The sequence below is a fragment of the Colletotrichum lupini genome, chromosome 7 (genome assembly GCF_023278565.1).
Source record: "Colletotrichum lupini chromosome 7, complete sequence".
Lineage (NCBI taxonomy): Eukaryota > Fungi > Ascomycota > Sordariomycetes > Glomerellales > Glomerellaceae > Colletotrichum > Colletotrichum lupini.
In genome coordinates, this window is record NC_064680.1 from 3,679,953 (window position 1) to 3,699,941 (window position 19,989).

The 19,989-nt window shown below is 51.4% G+C and overlaps 7 protein-coding genes across 7 annotated transcripts; 4 read left to right on the forward strand and 3 right to left on the reverse strand.

The window, feature by feature from the left end:
* Window positions 1-1,440: 1,440 nt before the first annotated feature.
* CLUP02_14125 (HET domain-containing protein) lies at window positions 1,441-4,260 on the forward strand (the record flags this gene model as incomplete). The annotated part of the gene is made up of 5 exons (XM_049293057.1): window positions 1,441-1,552; window positions 1,651-2,153; window positions 2,928-3,766; window positions 3,965-4,049; window positions 4,255-4,260. The coding sequence occupies 5 exons, from the start codon at window positions 1,441-1,443 to the stop codon at window positions 4,258-4,260; spliced, it is 1,545 nt and encodes a 514-aa protein (XP_049150203.1).
* A 24-nt stretch (window positions 4,261-4,284) lies between these two features.
* On the reverse strand, window positions 4,285-5,265 carry CLUP02_14126 (fructose-bisphosphate aldolase class-II; the record flags this gene model as incomplete). Its single annotated transcript, XM_049293058.1, has 3 exons — window positions 4,285-4,676; window positions 4,766-5,106; window positions 5,171-5,265. The coding sequence occupies 3 exons, from the start codon at window positions 5,263-5,265 to the stop codon at window positions 4,285-4,287; spliced, it is 828 nt and encodes a 275-aa protein (XP_049150204.1).
* Window positions 5,266-6,636: 1,371 nt separating this feature from the next.
* CLUP02_14127 (uncharacterized protein) lies at window positions 6,637-10,781 on the forward strand (the record flags this gene model as incomplete). Its single annotated transcript, XM_049293059.1, has 8 exons — window positions 6,637-7,212; window positions 7,260-7,398; window positions 7,459-8,633; window positions 8,687-8,840; window positions 8,894-9,454; window positions 9,511-9,752; window positions 9,809-10,195; window positions 10,257-10,781. The coding sequence occupies 8 exons, from the start codon at window positions 6,637-6,639 to the stop codon at window positions 10,779-10,781; spliced, it is 3,759 nt and encodes a 1,252-aa protein (XP_049150205.1).
* A 134-nt stretch (window positions 10,782-10,915) lies between these two features.
* Window positions 10,916-13,773, reverse strand: CLUP02_14128 (peptidase S41 family protein; the record flags this gene model as incomplete). Its single annotated transcript, XM_049293060.1, has 5 exons — window positions 10,916-11,836; window positions 11,913-12,038; window positions 12,107-13,122; window positions 13,177-13,566; window positions 13,620-13,773. The coding sequence occupies 5 exons, from the start codon at window positions 13,771-13,773 to the stop codon at window positions 10,916-10,918; spliced, it is 2,607 nt and encodes an 868-aa protein (XP_049150206.1).
* A 102-nt stretch (window positions 13,774-13,875) lies between these two features.
* Window positions 13,876-14,187, reverse strand: CLUP02_14129 (uncharacterized protein; the record flags this gene model as incomplete). The annotated part of the gene is made up of 1 exon (XM_049293061.1): window positions 13,876-14,187. The coding sequence occupies one exon, from the start codon at window positions 14,185-14,187 to the stop codon at window positions 13,876-13,878; it is 312 nt and encodes a 103-aa protein (XP_049150207.1).
* Window positions 14,188-15,072: 885 nt separating this feature from the next.
* Window positions 15,073-17,484, forward strand: CLUP02_14130 (uncharacterized protein; the record flags this gene model as incomplete). The annotated part of the gene is made up of 3 exons (XM_049293062.1): window positions 15,073-15,294; window positions 15,518-16,110; window positions 16,296-17,484. 3 exons carry the CDS (start codon window positions 15,073-15,075, stop codon window positions 17,482-17,484), a joined length of 2,004 nt encoding a protein of 667 aa, XP_049150208.1.
* Window positions 17,485-18,534: 1,050 nt separating this feature from the next.
* CLUP02_14131 (late sexual development protein) lies at window positions 18,535-19,703 on the forward strand (the record flags this gene model as incomplete). Its single annotated transcript, XM_049293063.1, has 2 exons — window positions 18,535-18,870; window positions 18,957-19,703. 2 exons carry the CDS (start codon window positions 18,535-18,537, stop codon window positions 19,701-19,703), a joined length of 1,083 nt encoding a protein of 360 aa, XP_049150209.1.
* Window positions 19,704-19,989: the final 286 nt, after the last annotated feature.

Sequence of the window (19,989 nt, forward strand, 5' to 3'; positions counted from 1 at the left end):
CAATGCATGCGCGAGCTGACCGCTTACTAAGTCTCAATATTGTAGAGGAGTCAGGAGACCTCTGGTTCTTCACATGTGCAGCATTTCGGCGGTTCTCGTAACAGGCCCGAATGACGAATCCGCTAACTTACTACGGTATCAGGCCGAAGTTTAACCCCCTTGTCAGGTATCTTCGCCCATGCTTCTCGAGATTACATCAGCAGCATTACTTTCGAGATTCTTGTGCACGTCGAACAAAATTTTGGCCATTGAGAGTCACTGCTCTACCCTGGTCAGATCCACACTACCTGGTAGGGAGTTTAAACATGAGTTTTGCTATTGGGGCAGTACCATTTGGCTATTGGGGTAGTAATCCACTTTATTAGCTAATCAGAGCCTGCCTTCCGAACTCTAAATCTTTTAGCCCCGCTATCTACGGGCTACCCGGCATAATTACCCACGGTCATAATTACTTATAGTTACGCTTACCTACGGTTATAATTACCTACGGTCGTAATTATATAAAGGAACTACGGATATATACGGTCGTAATTACTTATTAAAAAAGATAATTAAATAAGTAATTAAATAGGTAATTATAATTATAGGAAATTGCGACCGTAAGTAATTATAATTATACGTACCCGTAGCTACTTTACGTAATTGCGACTATAGGTAATGACGCCGGGTAGCCCGTGAGCAGGTGCAGCGGGTACAGGTGTGGGGTTATGGTCCGAGCCCTATGGCTGTGAGCCCTCATTGGTCTAAAAAGTGGATTACTGCCCCAATAGCCAATTAGTACTGCCCCAATAGCAAAACTCTTAAACATACCCCTAAGGACCAAGTACATGTAGCCAACCTAAATCTACTGGTTGCTAGTACTTTGAAGGTTAGTGCTCCTAGGTCCTTTGGCTTCTATGAAACCTTTTACGCCTGTAGGTGATTTCTCAACCGTCGTTTCTTTACCGCTGGATTGATTCACTTCGGAGCATGCTCTCATGACAAGCTTTCTATCACCCTTCAGCTAGCTTCTATCGAAGGCTTATTTGAGTGTTCTCATCGCGAAGCTTTTCGACATTGGACGTGGTGGTGGTGTCAACTGAACTTTGAGGGGGAACGAGCCAGCATGGAGACATTGCGCCTCTGACAGCGGAGAGACCGGATGAGCTGAGCGGTTCTTGATGGGGCTGTTCAGCTGATTTCACGGAATATTCAGCGTCCAATTCACTAACGGGGTGCCCGGGATAGTGTCAACTCAATGAGATGAAGATAGCTTCACGGCTGAAGGTAATGGATGCCTCCGACCTCAGTGCAAAGCTTGACAACAACTGAGCTCGCTTTGGAATTATAAAAAGAGGGCCAACTTCCTATGGATAACTTTAGCTATCAAGCTCATCACACATTCTTTCCAGTTCCCTCTTCCACAACCAAAAACCTATCAACGATCGCTCAGTCTTAAAAATGGCACCCATTATGAAGTTCTTCTATGCTAGTCTTCTCGCAGCTAGCACCCTTACCTCCGCTGCATTCGCCAGCCCTATTGACAACACTGGTGTCGCCATCGAGGCCCGAGGTGAGATACTCTTCCGAGTCATTCTCCACAAATAGTGTCTTCTGATTCCAGGAGAGATATGTCAAGGAATCAAAGCTAATCTCGAGACCTTTTTACAGATGTTAACTTCCTGGCCGAGGGTGTCGAAGCCCCAGTCAGCGTTGAGGTCACCAACAGTATCGCCGTCCGTAGCGTCGATGAGGTTGACGCATCGCTCGAGAAGCGCTTCTTCACTGCTCCCCACATTCGCAGGATCTTCAAAGTTGTTGCCGGCAACATGATCTCTGCCGCCTCCTGGGCCTTCAACTTCTGGGTTGAGGAAGACTACACGGGCAAGTCCACGGTCTGGTACAGCGGAGTCACCGGCGAAGGTGTTTCGACCCCCAAGATTGGCGTTGAGGGCGCAACTTTCCTCTCCAAGACTGGCACCGAGCTCGACTTGAAGGTTCCGTTCATTGTGAAGGGCTTCTACGCTGGAAAGGAGCTCATCGTCCACTTTGTCGTGCGCATTCTCAGTGATGCTGGAGAGACGTCTGTCCAGTATTTCTATGACCGTCCCACGGCTACTATCGCCGGCCAGAACGCCTCCGTCACCAGCTGGGATCTCGTAATACCAAGTCAGGTCTGTTATGTGCAGTCACAGAGACTTGTCTGTGATGTGCAGTCACGGAGACTTGTCATGGGGGATGAACCTGCGACACGAACAAGGCGGAGCAAGCATGAACGCATGTAGACAGCATATACCTTGTAATCAGTAGCTGTTCACGGCGGCGAGCTTTCAGCATGTGAATCTTGCAAAACATGGTACCTCTGAAGCAATTCAATATTATTACTTGGTCGGGTATGTTGTCCACAACGAACAATTTGCAAAAGGTAAGGACCTTAAATCAATACCTTCGATGTTGTTTACGTACCTGCACACTGGAATCCCACGTCGCTGCACTAGCGTGACTGGCAAATGTAAGAATTCACACCCGCCCATCATTAGATGCAACCTCACACCGGAAAAAGTACCTTGCAGAGCAATCGCCACTGCCCAGCCTCAGAGCCACGTCATATGGGCTCGCTTACTGGCGAATGGTTTCCATCTGACTACAGCTAAGTAAATACATTTCATAAAATGATTGTCATCATTGGTCAGTGAGTTTACAGCCTGCTCAGGAGATCAGATCCTCTTAGGTGAAAGGATTCTAGACACATCATGCTTACTTAAACTTCCACCCTTCGTGCTACAAATAAAGTCAAGCATCTCCTCCTTCCCCACCTGTGTGGTTTTCATCGTTGTGGTATTATGTCGATTACGCCGGTTCAAGCACCCAACTCTACTCATTAAACACAAATTTAACTCATGAGACTCATAAACACCACCTCGTTCGAGCTTCAATCTGGGGAGCAGTCTGTATACCGCGAAGAAGGCTATGCCATTTTGTCGCACCGCTGGCAACCTTCGGAAATCAAGTTCAATGAGTTCCTCGATCATACTGAAGAACTCAAGAATGGCGCGGGACCCCTTCCGTTATGTTTAGATAAGATTCGCGGTGCTTGTGCCACCGCGCGCAACAAGGGTTACAATTGGATGTGGATCGATTCGTGCTGTATCGACAAATCGAGCACCACTGAGGAAACCGAGTCAATCAACTCCATGTTCAAATGGTACCGCGATGCAAAGCTGTGTATTGTTTACCTTTTTGATGTTGAGGTAAACACCACTCTGGCTGAGACCGAACTGGAAGCGAACCCTCTGATATTTAATCGTATCGGCCGCGGAGACCCTTCTGAGTGGTTCTATCGAGGATGGACCTTGCAGGAAATGCTGGCACCACAAGATCTGGAGTTTTATGACACAAAGTGGACTTACATGGGTACAAGAACAGAACTTAAGGTTCAGTTGGAGAAAGCCAGTGGTGTTTCCCGGAAGTACTTGACTGGCCTCCAGGACTTTACGAAAGTCTGCATTGCTGCGAAGATGAGTTGGATGGCCGACCGAACCACTAGTAGGGAGGAAGACATCGCTTACAGCATGCTCGGCATTTTCAACGTCTTTATGACACCCCAGTATGGCGAAGGGCCACGAGCCTTCCAGCGTCTGCAGGAAACGATACTATCCAGCCAGATGATGGACGAATCATTGTTCGCCTGGAGGATGCCCGAGCATGACTCTGGGAAGAAGTTCAATAGTTCGCCTCAAGGTTGGGCACCAGATGAATGGGGTCTCCTTGCCCCTTCCCCTACATGGTTCAGCGGCTGCGGAAACATGACCCGGCCCGACCTACCGGTTTCACGCATTTTTACCTGGACAACACAAGGCATTGAGGGGAACTTCAATCGGAGTCGTTCTACCGGCAAAATTAAGGCTTGGGAAACCCTTACCCTGCTTGCATGGGTAACATGTGTCTGCATCCCGTTGGGATGTTGTATGTTCTGTTACTCCAGGAAACTCGCGGAGGAAAAGAACACCAGAGGTTATGCGTATCTTTTGAACTGCTTCGACACAAATGCCAAAGGGGAGATATTTCCAGTAAGTATCTTCCTCGCCATTAAGACTGCTGCGATGGGGTCAACGCCAATGACTCCAATTCTTGGATACCGGCGCGTTCGATGCACCGAATATGGCGCCAAATTGCAAGGCAGTGTCTACGACTCATCAAACAAAGCTGTGGTGCATCAGCCACTCCCACGAAGTCAGGTTTAGCGAGAACGTTTCTTTGACTATTATTTCCCAGTGCTAAAAAAGATAAATTATACGTTACATCCTACGCCTTTGCTGCGCTGCCGCAAATATCGATCCATCTCTCCGTCTCCTTCTGCAAGATGGTCATCCCATCCTCCATCAATTGCGTCAGTGGCTTATTGGCGTTCTCCCTCAGGTGGACATTCCAAACCTCCAGAAGCAGCTTATTGACATTCAACTTGATGGCGCCGTTGTCGATGCATTTTCTCATGATCTCTGGGCTGAAGTCATTGGTGCCATGCAAAGCCATGAGGACGCGGTTGTTGATTTGCTTGTTGACATTTGTCAATCGCTGATAATCGAGTTGAGGGCCCTTGGGACCGTAGTCTCCGTGAATGTTGCCGATGCTGGGTGCCAAGAGATCAATCTCGGCATCGATGAAATCTTCAACCTCTTCAGGGCTCGTAAAAAGAGCTATTCGAGTCAGCGGATGGATATCATGCTGCATGGGCCCCAAGCCTTGCCTTCCAAGTCGCCAGTGTCTGCGATGCCGTCTTCTCCACCGTTGATGCGTCCACTTTCCGCCTCGACAGCAATGTTGTGGTCGTGGCAGACTCTTGTCAGAACCTTGGTCTTGGCGAGATTCTCCTCATGATCGTAGTGGCTCATGTCAACCATGATTGAGTCGAATGGCAGCGTTCCTGCGATGTCGCGGATTTGCTGTTCGTCTTGGGCGTGGTCGAGGTGCAGGGCAAGTGGGACCTTTGCTGACTTGATGGCAGCGGCGACGGCCCATGGGAGAGTCGGGAGCTGCTTGACAGTAAGGGGGAACAAGAGAATCAGCATAGGCGATTTCTTGGCCTCTGCTGCGCGAACAACGGCAGTGAGATGCTCAACATTGTAGCTGAAATATAAGATGTCAGTACCATACTCTCATAATACGTGTTATGGTAGCTGATAATACTTACATGACCACGGAGAGAACTCCATATTTGCCCTCAGTCGCGGCTTGGAGAATCTGTAGACTGCGATTTTGTGACTTGCTTTCCGCCCAGGACGACATTTTGATGATTACGTGAGGTGGATGATTCACTGAAGCTGAAAAATAGTTGGAAGATCAGCAGAGCAAACGAGTTCTTTAGATCAAGCTTTTGACATGCAGACAACGATCACTACTTATCATTAGACCTGGATGAGTTGTGTCGTTGTGAGCTCGGCGGAATGGCCGATGCCCCGCGTTCCATCGCTGAGAACCCCGCGACGAGAGTTTCGGGAGTGGGACTGGGGAGTACGTACCTAAAGACGTCCTTCGATTTCCGGAAATGCAGTGAGAACGCCGCAATTCTCACCTCCGCCATATCGAGACCGAGGATGGGAACTCGAAGATCATGAATGCTTCAGGCTCTCGAGGAAGAAATCCCACTCTTCTCAATTTTGCGCTGTTCAATTTGCGGCCACCTTGAGCTAAGCTAGATGCTGCCCTACAAGAATATCGACAGAAACTGACGCGAGTCGGTTGAATCCCGATCGCCAGCGAGCTGCTGTGCTCTCACGGAACTTCCGTACCGTCAATATTTGACTACAATCGTTAGGTACATGCAGCAAGGCCTGGTCGACTGACGAGAAAAGCCGTCGACTCCCACGTTCTCCTGCTTCATCTCAGAATGTCCCGCTTAGAGCAGATGACTGCGAGCGCTCACCATCCTCAATGTTGATGGTCGCGCGATTCACTTCGGATACGCGGCACACCTTACTTCAGGGCGATTTTAGCGGGCGAAGCCGCCAAGTCCTGAGTTGGCATTCGACTCATCCAACTCCTAGACACGCAACCTCTGAGTGTGTCACAAACCTTGTGGGATAGTCGACCATACAGACTTTATGAGTATGAGGCTCTTGTGAGACGTCTTAGCATTCTCCATCTCTTTATGTTGCATTCTCACAATGACCAAGTGTTCACACACAGTCGCACCTCAGGGCTGAGACCCCGATGCCTGTCTAAGCATAGCCGCCGTTGCCTGTGGCCTCTATTGTCCAGGTGATGGTCGTAGCTGACCACGAGGAGTTAGCGTAGGCTGATCCTTCTGCACGCTACCCGCACACATTGCGCAACCTCTAATCTGAGGTGAAGGTCCGCTGAGGCTCGGTCCGCAGCTTGTCTTCGGGACTAGGGGAAATTGAGGCTGGCGAACAAGCCAGCCTGCCACCGTCAGCAATAATGATGCAGCCTGGTCACGCAGACTCACAGGGGTTCGGTCGCCTTGGTGGTTGCATAAGCAAACAGGCGTCCGGTATGATGACTGCGCTGTCGAGAATTGAAGACAAACAGAATGAGTTTGGCAAGGATCTCATTGTTCCTTAAGCGACAGTGTCCCAGGTCGCTTTTCGCAAGAAATCTCCATGTCATTTCCTCGGTAGATCAGAGTGATGAAGCACAATGTCAGAGTACAAGGACTGGACGCGCGAGACTGAGAACGCGGTCCTCGACGAAGTAGCCGCCGCTCAGAACGACAGCCCCGAGCGCACCGACCCGCCTCAGACGTTGCCGCCTGGCCAGCCATCGGAAGACACGCAAGTTGACAGAACCGAGTCGCCTCCGCGACCTAGTACTTCATCACATTGGGAACCCAGACCAGGCTTCGCGCACATCGACGGCGATGTCAATGGACGTGGGTACAACGAGACTTTGGTCGACATCGTCTGTGTGCCGTGTCCCGGAGCCGACCCAGTCGAGACATGGGCCCGCGACCCACTGCCGGAGGGATACTTCGGACGGGCCGCTGATGTGCCGCCGACTGCGTTGAAAGAGCTCGCGGGAGCGAGTATTCTGTCACCGACGATCAACCGACATCTTCCCAAGGCGACCCATCTGTGGGTGAGGCAGGGGATTCGGAAGGAGGTTAGCGAGGCTCGCGTGCTTCTCTACCGTCATCGCGAGTTAATTGAGGGGGTTACCCTTGAAGAGCTTGCGAACGATTTGATTGAACAAGTTTGGAACACGAGATATGGCAACGTGAGTGTTTGACAACATTTCTTCTTGAGATCCACGGGATAACATAGCTTCAGCAACGGTCTCGTCCGTTGTTCTTCATCGCGCATAGTGTTGGCGGCTTAGTTGTCAAGCTGGCTCTTTTGAAAGCAACCAAGAGCGAGTATTTCAAACCATTTATGTATAACTGTCATGGAGTTACCTTTTTCGGTAAGTTCGACGTCCTATTTGAAGACATCGGGATACGTCTAGATGCTGATGCCGGTATAGCAACTCCGCACAAGGGCTCAAGTTACCTGTCAATGAACAACTTGGAGGACAGTATTCGCCACCTTCTTCGCCTCCAACGACCACTTCCACGCTCAATCTCCAACAATTTGAGACTAGGCCACAAGCCTCTTCTCAAGATGGACGAGGAATTCTCGACAATCGCAAGCGAGCTCAGGATATGGTCCTTCTATGAGACCATCGACTCCCAGCTTTCAGGCTCTGGGTCTACGAGTAGAGGCTTAGCGAAGGAAGTTCGATTCGGCGCCCCCATTGCCTCCATAAAGTCATCATTACTTGGCGTTAGGCAGGAGCGGGTCTTCTCGTTGGACAGCGAACATGCCAATTGCGCCTCTTTTGGTGAGGGGAACACAGAAACGATGAACACCTACCTACATGAACTCTCTGTAGCGGTTCAAAAAGCTACAGAACTGAGCTCCCAGTACATTCACACTCCGCTGAACCTCAAGAGACATGTTAAGGTCGAGATAATTGGCTTCTATGAAGACCCAGATGCAGACATGGAGTCCGCCATTCGTCTTTACTTCACAAAGCTTCATCTCCAAGAGTTTCTGGACAAAGGTCCTGAACGATGCCTGGAAGAACGGCTGAGAAGAAGCACACTCCGGCCGCGGTCCGATCCCAATCCGCCCCATCCAAGCCAGGCAGACTCACAACATAGTTCTCATGGCCTGGGAATTATGGCTGGCTTCCAAGAGCTGGGGCAAAAGATATGGCGAGCTGGCTCGGACGCTGGGAGTCGGCCCAAGAGCTCCGACTCCGAAAGTCAGGGCTCGCCCGGCATCGTCGTCACTCGTCCATCCATGGCTGGAGGCTCTAATTCGATGCCTGTGGATACTCTACGGCGAATGCAAAGCCTCAAGGTCCCGGCCTTGTCTCCGCCGGGGTTCAATCGGCCATCCAGTCGAGGTAGCAACGCCGACAGCACGAGGTCAGATCCAACAGAACTTGAGCTGTCGCCGAAGACGCCAGATCCCGAGCCTTTTGCAGCAACAGGTGTAGAGAAGAGCTATTCAGAGCCATTTTCCAGACGACAAGACCGGTACTCGAGGGCTTCTGCCTTGGAGGATCTGACGGCTGGGTTTTCAAGACCTGACCCGACCGGTAGAAAGTTTATGTGGATTCACACTCCATTCACCAATCCCTCTTGGGTCAAGGTAAGATCGGGACCGCAATTCCTCACTCGGCCGAGCTAAATACCGCAATACAGGATGTTTTCAGTGTCCTAGCCAACCCTAACGACCCAAGTTTCGTGAAACTCTTCAACCATGATAACTGGGCATCGAAGCATGTCATCGGAAGACACTCTCAATCGCAAGCATCGTTCGTGAAACCGGCCTGCAACATCATTCCCCTCAACTCAGGTGAGCTTTCAAATTAAATGAGTCGGTGTAACGTAAGCTAATTATGTCGAAAGCTCCCTCACCTCATCCGTCCCCTAACCTTTCTGGCCGTGTCAGTCCAGCTGGGCCTTCGTCGGCGTATCTGTACATGTACCTTCCGTTCCTTCACTTCGACACGTATATCGACATCGTCCGCCGACGCAACTTCATCAAGCAGCGCATGCAGCATGGTAGGTCTCGTCCGGTCCCGCGAGAAATTGCACAGCTAGACTCCGCGGAGCTTCGAATGATCTGGGAGTACATAGGATATGACCCGCCACTCAACTACCGCCGGACTCTTGATCAGTTTGCATACCCCTCCTTGAGAGACACATGGGCTCGCGATGACGATCAGATGCTTTATAAGCTTACCAAAGATCGCGCGTCCGCTGGAGTTGACTTGGAACAGCTGGGACTTCAGAGACGACAAACCACAGGGTCGACATGGAGCCCGATGAACAAGCTCACGCCTTCGAGCACGGGACTGCTAGAGGATGAGGTTGATACAGATGATGAGAACCAGGATCTCGATGAGGTTATCAAGGATGGCAAGGTTCTCATGGTCGATGAGCTTTGGCTGTGGGCTATTGATACGAGTGGGTTCTCCCAGTTCGGTTCGATTGAAAGAATTCAGAACTGATAAATGCCTTAGAAACCTTAACCACATTCTTCAACAGAAGGGAATCAAAGCCAAAAGAGGGCCCCCTATTCCAGCAGGCAGACCTCAGGAACAGCGTATACAATGAGCTCAATGGAGATCTCACGGGCCGTTGTGAGAATGCACTGGATCTTGCAGCATTCATCGTACTTCATGCAATCACTGTTCTGCTCGATCGGGCTTCTCATCCTGACCTCGAAATCTTCAGAATATTTGAAGAAGCAATCAGCATGCTCGTCGGTCACCTCCAGCATCCTTCTGAGTTTCCAAGCCCTGAGACTAACGGGTACAGACCGAGCGCATGACTTCTTCCCTGAAGCACTTCCGCATGCAGACATTCAAAGACGTTGGCTTCGAATCTGACTCGGATAGCAATCGGCCGGAGTCCATCAAGAAGCGCCATAAGCGTGAGCTCGAAGAAGCCGAGCGGGAGAACCGCGAAAACACGTCGGCACTGATGGAACTCCGCGATCTGGAGGACGAACTCAAGTCCCTCGAAAGGCTGTTCGAGACCCAGGATGGCGTAGTTCGAAACATGAAGGCGATCTTTGAGGGAGAAGACCTTAGAAGTGTCACGAGGAACGGGCAGATGTACCTCGAAGAAGCTCTAGCCAAGCTTGAAGAGTACAAGAGCCAGACGCTAGAGATGCTGAAGAGAGTCGACACGACGAGGAATGATGTGAGTGCTTTACATCTCAACCTGCACTGCTGGGTCTTAACAGTCGGCTAACATGGCACAGTATGAGAAACTTTTGGAGATGGTCCAGCGTAAGGCTCAAGTGGATGAAGTTCGGTGGTCACGCCTTCAGACCGAGCTAGCCTCTTCGCAGAATCTCTCAGTCATGATTTTCACTACATTCACCGTCATCTTCCTCCCCTTGTCCTTCTTTACAAGCTTATTCGGCATGAACACAGTCGAATGGGATGCTCAGCTTCCAACTATCGGCTTCATCGGTGCCGTTTCGCTGCCCCTATCCGTGTTCATCATTGCAGCGGCGCTTATTGCGGCGTTCAGTAGTCGTGTGCAAGGATTCGTTCGGATGGGATACAAGGGTGGTAAAAAGGTCGTTGTGCTTGTGGCATCCAGCATCAAGAAGATTGTACCACGAAAGAAGAGGGAGAAGAGACGCGTCAACAAGGTGGAACGGGAAGAGAGGAGAACGAGGAGGAAAGATGGTGGATATGACTTTTGGGAGAATGTAAGGAGGGAAAGGGCGAGTGAGTATCGTATCCCGGAAGTTAATCGCAACAAGGCGAAAACATAATATCAGTGAGGGGTCAGGGACAGTCACTCAATCAATGATATTCGTTAAAATTATTTACAAGAATTTAGGTGACTTTAGAATACTGTTGCTGGTAGACTTTTGACGCCAACATACCTAGTTCAGCAGCTCGCCCTTCAATACAACGGGCATCCCAGCGACGGACTTGCAAATTTGGGTACACAGTAGCCCTGGGTCACCGTCCCACCCGTGAATGTGCTGGCAGCATTCTTCTTCGATGCTCCATACGTCGCCTGGTTCGTCGTTTGAACGTACTCAGTTTGGGGAACGCACTGCAAGTTGAGATCGCCGCATTTGTTCTCTGCAAGCGAGCACAACGGGAGACAGGCACACGGGATATTGCCTGCCGGGCTATTTGCACAGGAAACCGGGACATTTAGCCACGCTCTCCCGCCCAAAGGGCATCTCAAGTTAGGATTGGCGTCGCAAGCTTGGGGCGTCACCTTCTTTCCAATGTTGCCCTGCCCCGCTGGGAGTCCGTTAGGAGTCTCCGGGTCATAGTCAACAGTGAACTCGATCGCCGTCTTAAGTGTGGACAGCGGAACTGGAGTGGCTTTGGGCGGCGCTTTTGGTACCGCGCCGTTGCGGGCCGTGTACCCTGTCGAACCTTCAACGCACATGGTGTCATCCTCAAAAGCTGCGCGAGCAACGTCTCGCCATAGAGCAGTCATGTTATTGACATTGTCGAGAGTGTAGTACAAACGACAGTCAGCCGCAGAGTAGCGGAACTGGAGCGGGGTCGAGACGTCGTCCGCGCGAAGCTGGTCTCGGAGGTTGAAGGCCGCGTAACTGACGTACATGCCCGACTCGCGAACGTCCGGTAGTCTGGCCGCAGCAGTCTCGTCCTTTTCCCGTGCAAAGGCGAAGTCGGCGTCGAGAAAGTCGCCAGAGTAGATGCGGGCTCCACGAGTACCGCCCGCCGCTTGCATTGGGCCGGGCTTGGGCGCACCGCCTACAACGATGGTGCGGGCTTTGCCTTGAGTGGTAGCGACTTCGAGGAAGAGAGCGCAAGCGGATGAACAGGCACCATCGGTGAGCTGCGAGCCGTGTTAGTCAAGAGATTCTGTAATATCGTGAACCAGCCGGTTTATGGCGATAGGTGTCTTGACTTACAATAACGATGTTTCCAGGCTCGAATGGCGGCGACTCGCCAACATCTTTATTGTCAATATAGCGGGTCATCAGCCAGCCGTCAAAAGCAGCTTGGTGGAAGTACGGATTCGACAGATCGTAGCGTTCCTTGTGTTTATGTCAGCTAAGAGCTTTTCAGGATACTTATATATTCTTTTGTTTCTGGGTCAACTCACCACCAAGCTGAAGTCGTCGTCCTTGTATCTTCTCGGGCCTTCATACTCCTGCCATGACGTGAAGTTCTCATTGGTCTCTGCGTTCAAGCGAGACGTGATAACCCACTCATCTGCCACGAGTTTGACCTTTGTCTTGAATTCTGTCAAATTACTGGTTGGAAGTCCCTCCCAGTAGTTCGTCGTTGCAGTGCCTAGAACATTGGCCATGTCAAAGCTGCGTCTCCGGCTTCCGGCGAAGGGGTCGATGCCAGGGAATAAGTCCCGTAGCAAGAGAAGCGCAAGACCAGTTGTGCCACCATAGTTATTCGTGAGATCAATCACGAGCTTAGAAAGGCTTCTGTTCTGGGCACCCTCGAGAATCGTGTCGACAGCCAAGCTAAAGTTGCCAATGTCCCACCCGTACTGGTCAAAGTGCGGAATACTGAGCACAGCCGTGGAGATGTCCTCATAGAAGTATCCGGTCACGACACCGCCGTTTCCAGTCGCGTCCAAGTTGTTCTGCACGACATCCGGGTTGGGCGGGAATGCTCCCAGACTCTCGTTGTAGAAGCTTCGGCGTTGTTGCTGCGGCACTGGGTTGAAGATGCCGCTTGACGGTTCACCGCCTCCAAACGCAGGCGGCAGCGGAACTTCACCATAGGATGCAGGCAACAGTCCAAGGACGAAGTAGTTGTAGAAGTCACCGCCGGTTGTCAGAGGACCAGTGAAATCTGGGTTGTTGTAGATTGCAACCCAGTAGGTCTCTTCGACAGCGACTGCGTTCAGATTGGGATCTTCGTAGGTGAAATTCAGCGAGTCCCCTGGGTAGAAGGTGCCGCTGCCAGCAAAAATGTTCAACGCCCCTATGATATCCTGTACAGGGTTGCCCATGATCTGGTTCCAGTCGGCGTGGGGTTCAAGCATGCCGACTGAGTTCAGAGCAGCGTAGCGAGTTAGAAAATCGACAATGGGTTCGTCATTAATGTGAGAGATGGCGGAAATCTTAGCTCCATTGTCTCGATAATCGCGGACCTGAGCTTGAGTTCAAAGTTAGTAATGCCTACACAAGGTTCCGGGCCAGAGCCACTCACATTCAAAGTACACCTTCGGGGTTTCCTTGCCGTCGATTGATGCAGTGACGAGTGACCAGGGACTGGAAAAGGAGAAGGCTGAGAGAATTCCAGCGGCAAGATCGACATGGGCATCATGAACTGAGTAGACCAAAAGCTGTAGATCGGCCTCAAACTGGTACTGGTTCTTATAGACACCCGAGGTTACGTTCGCCTTCAAGTATTCCAACCCTTGGTTAAGGTCAAACGCGGGTTGTTGATAACCTTCGGGAGGGTTCTTGAGGTATGCCAATGTACTTTGAAACTGCATAGTCGCGTTGTAATATTCGATAAAGCGAAGTGCCACGGCATCGTTGAAAGGAACGCTAGTCAAGCAAAGATATACGTCCGAGGCATAGAAGATCCGATATCCTGCGTTTTGATCAACACCAAGGAGAAATCAACTCTGCATAAGCGATACTTACCATCATTGACAGCCTCAATGATCTCGCCACATATCGATTGTGGTGGAACAGGCGCATCCTGTCGTCGTGGCAAACTCTTCGGAGCCTCAGACGGGCGAGCAACCACGGCACTTAAGCAGTGGCTCAGCAGCAATAAAGGGACTTTGAACAGCATTTTGACTTGACTTCAACCAAACGGTGGTTGATTTGACTTGCAAAAAAGCTCTTGAACACAAAATTCAACAATGGCGAGCGATGGCTGCAATCCTCTTATTAATCAGGTTCCATCAGTGAGGCAAAAAGCAAAGGTCTGCACCTGCGGGCGCCATTTCCCATCTAAGATTAGACATTCGGCCCCCATGACCCTGCTAGGCAATCGTAAATCCAGAGTCTGGGGACCAGACTGCTGGGCTGCATCGAGGCTGCATATAGTTCGGCCCGATGTAACCATTGCTTCTTCGAATGTGGAATACCAGACGTAGAGACCGTCATTGACCAGTCCTCCAAGGCTACGCGAGACTAGGCAACACCATTCCCAACTTGAGGCACGCAACAGCCATGAAGTCACAACTATTTGACCAGTGCACATCGACGAGGTCAGGTATTCTCCTATCTACATCAAATTATGTGTAAGTCGCTTCAGAGAACTTCGAAGTACACCGTCAACCCTCTGTATCTGAAAATGAGCTCACGATGCGTCAATGTCGATAGAAAAGAATAGCTCCAAGGGATGTGCCAACGGCTTGTGGCTGCGGCCCGTCGTTGTAGCATGAGTGGGACCTGCTTCTAGGGCTGGGCTGCTTATCACGCGATAAGTTCAGTCAATAAGACATGTGGCTTGTCTGGGTCCCGTAGGATTCACGGCTGAGATGTAAGTCAGCACTTAAGCATATTGGTTTGATTAGTTTGGTAAGTAAGGGAAGATGATTTTGCGTGAGATTCCAGCAACTCGGTGAGGCGCAGCCCCTGCAGCTGCATGGGTAGCTTGATTTTCCCCTCTACAACCCCGGTAGTATCAACACACTCGATTTTACGAACCGCCAGAAACGGTAAGATTGTACGCCTGCTGGTAAGGCCCTGCTAGGCAACCGTCAAATCTCTGCACCCGTTTTTTTGGTGACACAAGGCGCTTGCTGACCCGGAAGTGGGTGTGATGAAGTCGATGGTTCTGCTCACCACGTGCATCTTCGAGCACGGCGATTTTCTAGAGGTGGAACTAATTGAGTTTCTTGAACGGGTGGCCTTTTCGCGACTCACGCTGATCCGATATTTCTTTCCCGTTGAGGAGCCCTATCCGTAGCGTCCGGTGGCACGGTGAACGAAAGAAACTTAACCAACGTTTCTTGAATGTCGGAAGACCGCCGGCTCCGTTGAAGATTTGAACTCTGCTGCTCTGCTGGGGCCAAGATACAGCCGTTGCGCCGTTTCGACCCTGAGCCTTTCAATACTAGTACCGAAACGGAGACCCTAAAACATGGACGCCGTTGAAGCAGAAGAAGTGCACCATCCCGCGGTGAGGGAACTGTTCGAGAGCAGGTCAGAAATGCACCCCGCATTGAGCGAGTCGCACGAACCGGGCGCGGATATCTGGCAGCCACTGTGGGACTGGGTGTTCATGAACGACATCTTTCAATGCTGGCAACGGGATGACAACAAGTGGATGCTGCGCTGTGTTGGTAGACCAGGTTCAGGCAAGGTGCGTACAAGTTGTTTCTTGTTTTACGTTTTCCCTGGCATTTTCCTTTGCATCTCCTTCCTTTGTTTTGCAGGTCGCAGTTTGCAGTTTGCATGAAGGTCATGGGCCTCCAGATCGTCCCAAGGGTTGTTCGGATGCCAAGACGCTGGTTGGTGATGCATCACACTGATAGAATTCATGCGCTGATTACCTACTTGCTTACTTACAACTCGTGCCATTTCAGACGACCTTGTCCGCGCTGGCGACCAAGAGGTTGAGAGAACAGTACCATGGGGAGAAGGAAGCCGTCGCCTCAGTTTTTGTGCGGACGGACGTGGCCTCGGGCGGTACCGCCTTTGTGGAAGACGTTCTGACGAGCATATTCCACCAACTGTGCGTCAACCACACACAGGTCGACGAGGACGAAGCGTACGTCGCAAAGTATCGACTTTACCTCGACGCTAGGAAGCACGGTCATCGCGACATCTTCCGGATTAAGCTTATGCGAGAGGCGTTGCAGTCGCGACTTGGCATGCTCGATCGCGCGTTCCTTGTCGTCGACGACTTTGACAGGTGTAGTCCGGCCGTTGACCTGTTTCTCGAGAACGAGCTGGCCATCTTGGCGAACGACTCAAGGCTCAAGGTACTCATCACCTCCCGCGTCTCATGTCTCAAGACGATACCTACTTGGCAATACTGCGACTCTTGCGACGACGATGCGTCAAAGTTCCTCCATGTCTACTGGCGATGTGAGAGCTGTAAGAAGGGAAAGGTGAAACTGGATTCATACATTCTCTGCCAAGAATGCAGAGACAATGAGAAGACATGCACCAACTGGTAAGTTTGCCATGGCCGTGCCAAACTAAACACTCTCTTTGCATACTTCACCCATAGTTGTGATGCTTTCTCACTTCATGAAATGAACTTTCTTCTATTACGGGAAGACATGCGGCTCCTTTGGAACCAAGTTGAAGTTGAGACTATCGAGTGGAATAAGGCTAACATCCGAGGCGAATGCGAAGCGGAGACGCCGCAGACTTCGTCCAACCTTTTGATCATATTGAGCTTCAAGTCCATGCCGCCATGGAACCAGTCTCACGATTCATCGATTGGGACCTGGAGACAGAGCACGGAGACCTTGGCCTGGGCAGCCGCAGCAACAACAGCAGGGAGAACAAGCCCGACGAGCTACCACCACTATCCGCGTTTGGCAGACGGCTGGTCGACCCCCGAAACCATGAGGCCTTTGCCGACTTGCGACGGCAAATTGAACGTCAGGCCAGCGGTAACATCAGTCTCGCTCGTCTGCGACTGGACGACCTCCACCGAACCCAATCTCTCGACGCCGTTGCCGTTCAGGCAGATAAACTGCCTGCGAATGTCGTCTCCTTCTTTGACGCTGGCATTCGACGCATCGAGGAGCAGCCGCCTGCGCAGCGAGACCTCGGCTTGAAGGCGATTGCCGCCGTCGCGCATTATGATTTTTCGCAAGATGGTGTAGCGTATGAGATCGTAGAGAAAGTCCTTCATCGAGCTGCCAAGGCCTCCGCTCGAGCTTCCGCCAAGAGAGCAAATTCAACTCCGACGGTATCATCGTCAGTGAAGTCTCACAAGAGTTATACGGCACCCAAGAGGCCAGAAACAACGACATGGGTTCATGTACCTCATCGCAGCCTCGAAGAGATGCTGCATGCCACGCGTGGGTTCCTGGAGTTCGGCAACCAGGAACATCGACCATTACGGGCCTATTGTCAGGCTTTCCACACGTACGCGCAGGAGAACTACAATGAGTCGCTCGTATGGGCGCACGCGCAGCTCGACTTTGAAGGGGAGGGCTTGGCGGAGTTCGGCAACAAAGGGATGAGGCGCTCGCGGACGGGCGTCGCGCATTTTGTGGAGAAGAGGGACCAAGCGATGACGCCGGGGCCTTTTCATCAGGAACCACCACCAATCTGGACTAATAGACAGATAGGCGAAGGAGGATGGGGGCCCAGTCTTGTTGGTGGTGGTGGCTCGGGTGCGAGCCGTGGTAACGCTCCCGATGCTACCGTTACTGCCGCCGCCGCTTCTGACGGCTCGGGAGCGCATGGGGAGACCCCGTTAGGATCTGCTGCGGCTATGGCTGCTGCTAAGCGGAAAGCGGTCAAGGCCTCCGACTTTGAACGGGACCAGAGCTTCAAAATGGCAAGGAGAGGCACGAGCTGGGCCTGATTCAGACACAGATACGTTCGACGTTTACCTTAATCGATGTTTGGTGTGACTCCATACGGGGACTGGGGTTTCGCTTCGGCAGTGACATACCGCTAAGGTTGGTCCATGTTACCTGAATAGGGTAGCGAAGAGAAACACACTGGGAGGCTTGGAGGGAGACAACGTTTGACGTATGGATACCTGTCGGACGGGGACGGCAAAATTCGAATACAGCGCCTAGAAGAGAGAAAGGCTCGAGCACGTGTCAGGTTCGTTCAATCGAGAGTGAAAGCCACTGACTGGTGGTGGACCGCGGGGAAAGACAAGTGAGAGATTGCGAGAGACAGACGAGAAAGAAAAATGATGTCTTGTTTGAGGACTCGGCTTGGCTGACAGGGCGTTAAAGGCTCGCCTTAGAGCTGGCATCGTCCTTGTTGATTCCCTGTCTTGGTAGACGATCCTTCGAAATCGAAGACCCAACAGTCTGTCCGTTCCCAGAGACGTCATCCAGCTACCCCCCTGTAACATGCCAGTTTGAGCAAGTTGAGCGGTGCAACTTCGTTCCGAAACCAGCCCTACCTGCGATTCCTGTGGGTGCCTTGGTGTGGTCCATTTCTGTCGGCCCAGGATCTTTCCGTAAGAGCGCTTGGGTATTCCTCTCCGAAAAATCTGATGTGCCTGTGTGTAAGTGTGTGGATGGTGTGTCGCGATGTGTGTACCTACGTCGTGGAAGAGTATGTGCGGTGCTCTTCTCCTCTACCCACCTAAAAGAGTTGCAAGTCCACGTGCGCCAAGCAACAAACAGGTTTCAAGATCATGTATCGAAACAAACTCCTCGAGAGTATAATAGTTCGTCCCGGTCGCTCCAACCATGTCACTGTAGCTCTCGAATCTCATGCCAAGTTGACCTGTTTCGTTTTAACCCGCCTACTTCAATTCGCTTCCCCTGTCTATCGTTCACCTCTTTTTCTTCGTGTAAATTATTGGGTATTTAACACACCTTTTCCGATACTAAAGGATATTTCTCTGCACAAACTTGAACTCGGTGGTACACAAACAAAAAACGTCAAGATGCAGCTCACAACAACTCTCGCGACCGCCGCGGTGATGCTCGCCGGCTTCTCGGCAGCGGCCCCACTCGAACGCCGGGCCTTCAGTGCCGAACTCCCGATCAGCCCGGAGCAGATCAAAGTTGTGGAGGAAGAGGCGCGAGGATCGCTCCCCAACTCTGCACCACCGCCCAAGTTGGAGCCGAGCAGTTTGACAGCTTTCCAGCTCATTCAGTTCAACGAACAATTCGAGGTCGCCTTCTTCTCATCCATGCTGGAAAACGTCACCAATGGAGGACCTGGCTGGGAAACAACCGAGAAGGATAAGATGGTCGACGCGCTTAAGGTTGTTGTTGCTGTAAGTTTCTCTTACCTTTGGTCAGCGAAGAAGCAAAAGAAGGTTGTCATCGGGATTCGCGGAACTGGCACTGACAGCTATGACAGCAAGAAAAGCTCCATGCGCTCGACGCTAAGGGTGTCTTGGACCACTTCAAGGCTTTTTCACCTCCGCCTTGCAAGTATCAGTTCCCGACAAACGACTTGAAATCAGCCGTGGCCCTCGCCGAAACCTTTACCTCTGTGGTGCTCGGCACTCTGCAAGATGCAAACCAGCTGCTGGCAAAGAATGGCGACGCCGGACCCGTCCGAGCCGTTAGTGCCGTCATCGGCCAAGAGGGCGAGCAAAATGGTTTCTATCGCAGCATTCTCTCGCGCCCGCCGTCGTCGCAGCCTTTCCTTACGACCTCTATCGCGCCATTCGCCTTCTCTGCGCTCCAGTCTTTCGTTGTCAAAGACTCTTGCCCGTTCAAGATGAACCAGATCGACATCCCCGTCTTCGCGCCACTGAATGTTATGCAGATGGCTGGAGGAGAAATCGAAGCTAAGAACCAGATGCTCAACTTCGAAGTCGACTTGCGGGAGATCGTCACGGCAGGCCGTTTCCTCGGCAAGGACAAGGCACCTTTGTTCGTGACCTACCTGAGTGGACTCAACGTTCCCCTGAGCGTCCCAGTCATGAACCCACAGTGGGACGGCGCGAGGATCGCCTTCCAGGCCGAATTTCCCTTCGATAAGAACAGCATGTTTGGCCTGTCTATTGCTGCACTTACGTACGAGGGCAAGTTCACCAACCCTGACGACATTCCCAAGGCAACCCTGGCAGGTCCCGGATTGATCCAAGTCAACAAATAAAGGGTCGCAGCCTGTAGAGTTGTAATTGTACAAATGGTGTGGCATGTTGGCGAGCGTTGTGTAGAAGATCTGGAAGATATCCCAAGCCAAGGCGTTTTTTGGCGTTCAAATAATACTATCAGATTGGAAGTCCAATTCGACCGCGGCATACAGCCGACTACGCAGGGGCCAATTAGGGGCCCTATTTACGATTATTATAGCCAGCCCAACCTACGGTTAGAACCTCCTTTTTATACTTATTACGTAGATATTTAGATAGTTTAATTAATCTCTTTATTAACTACGG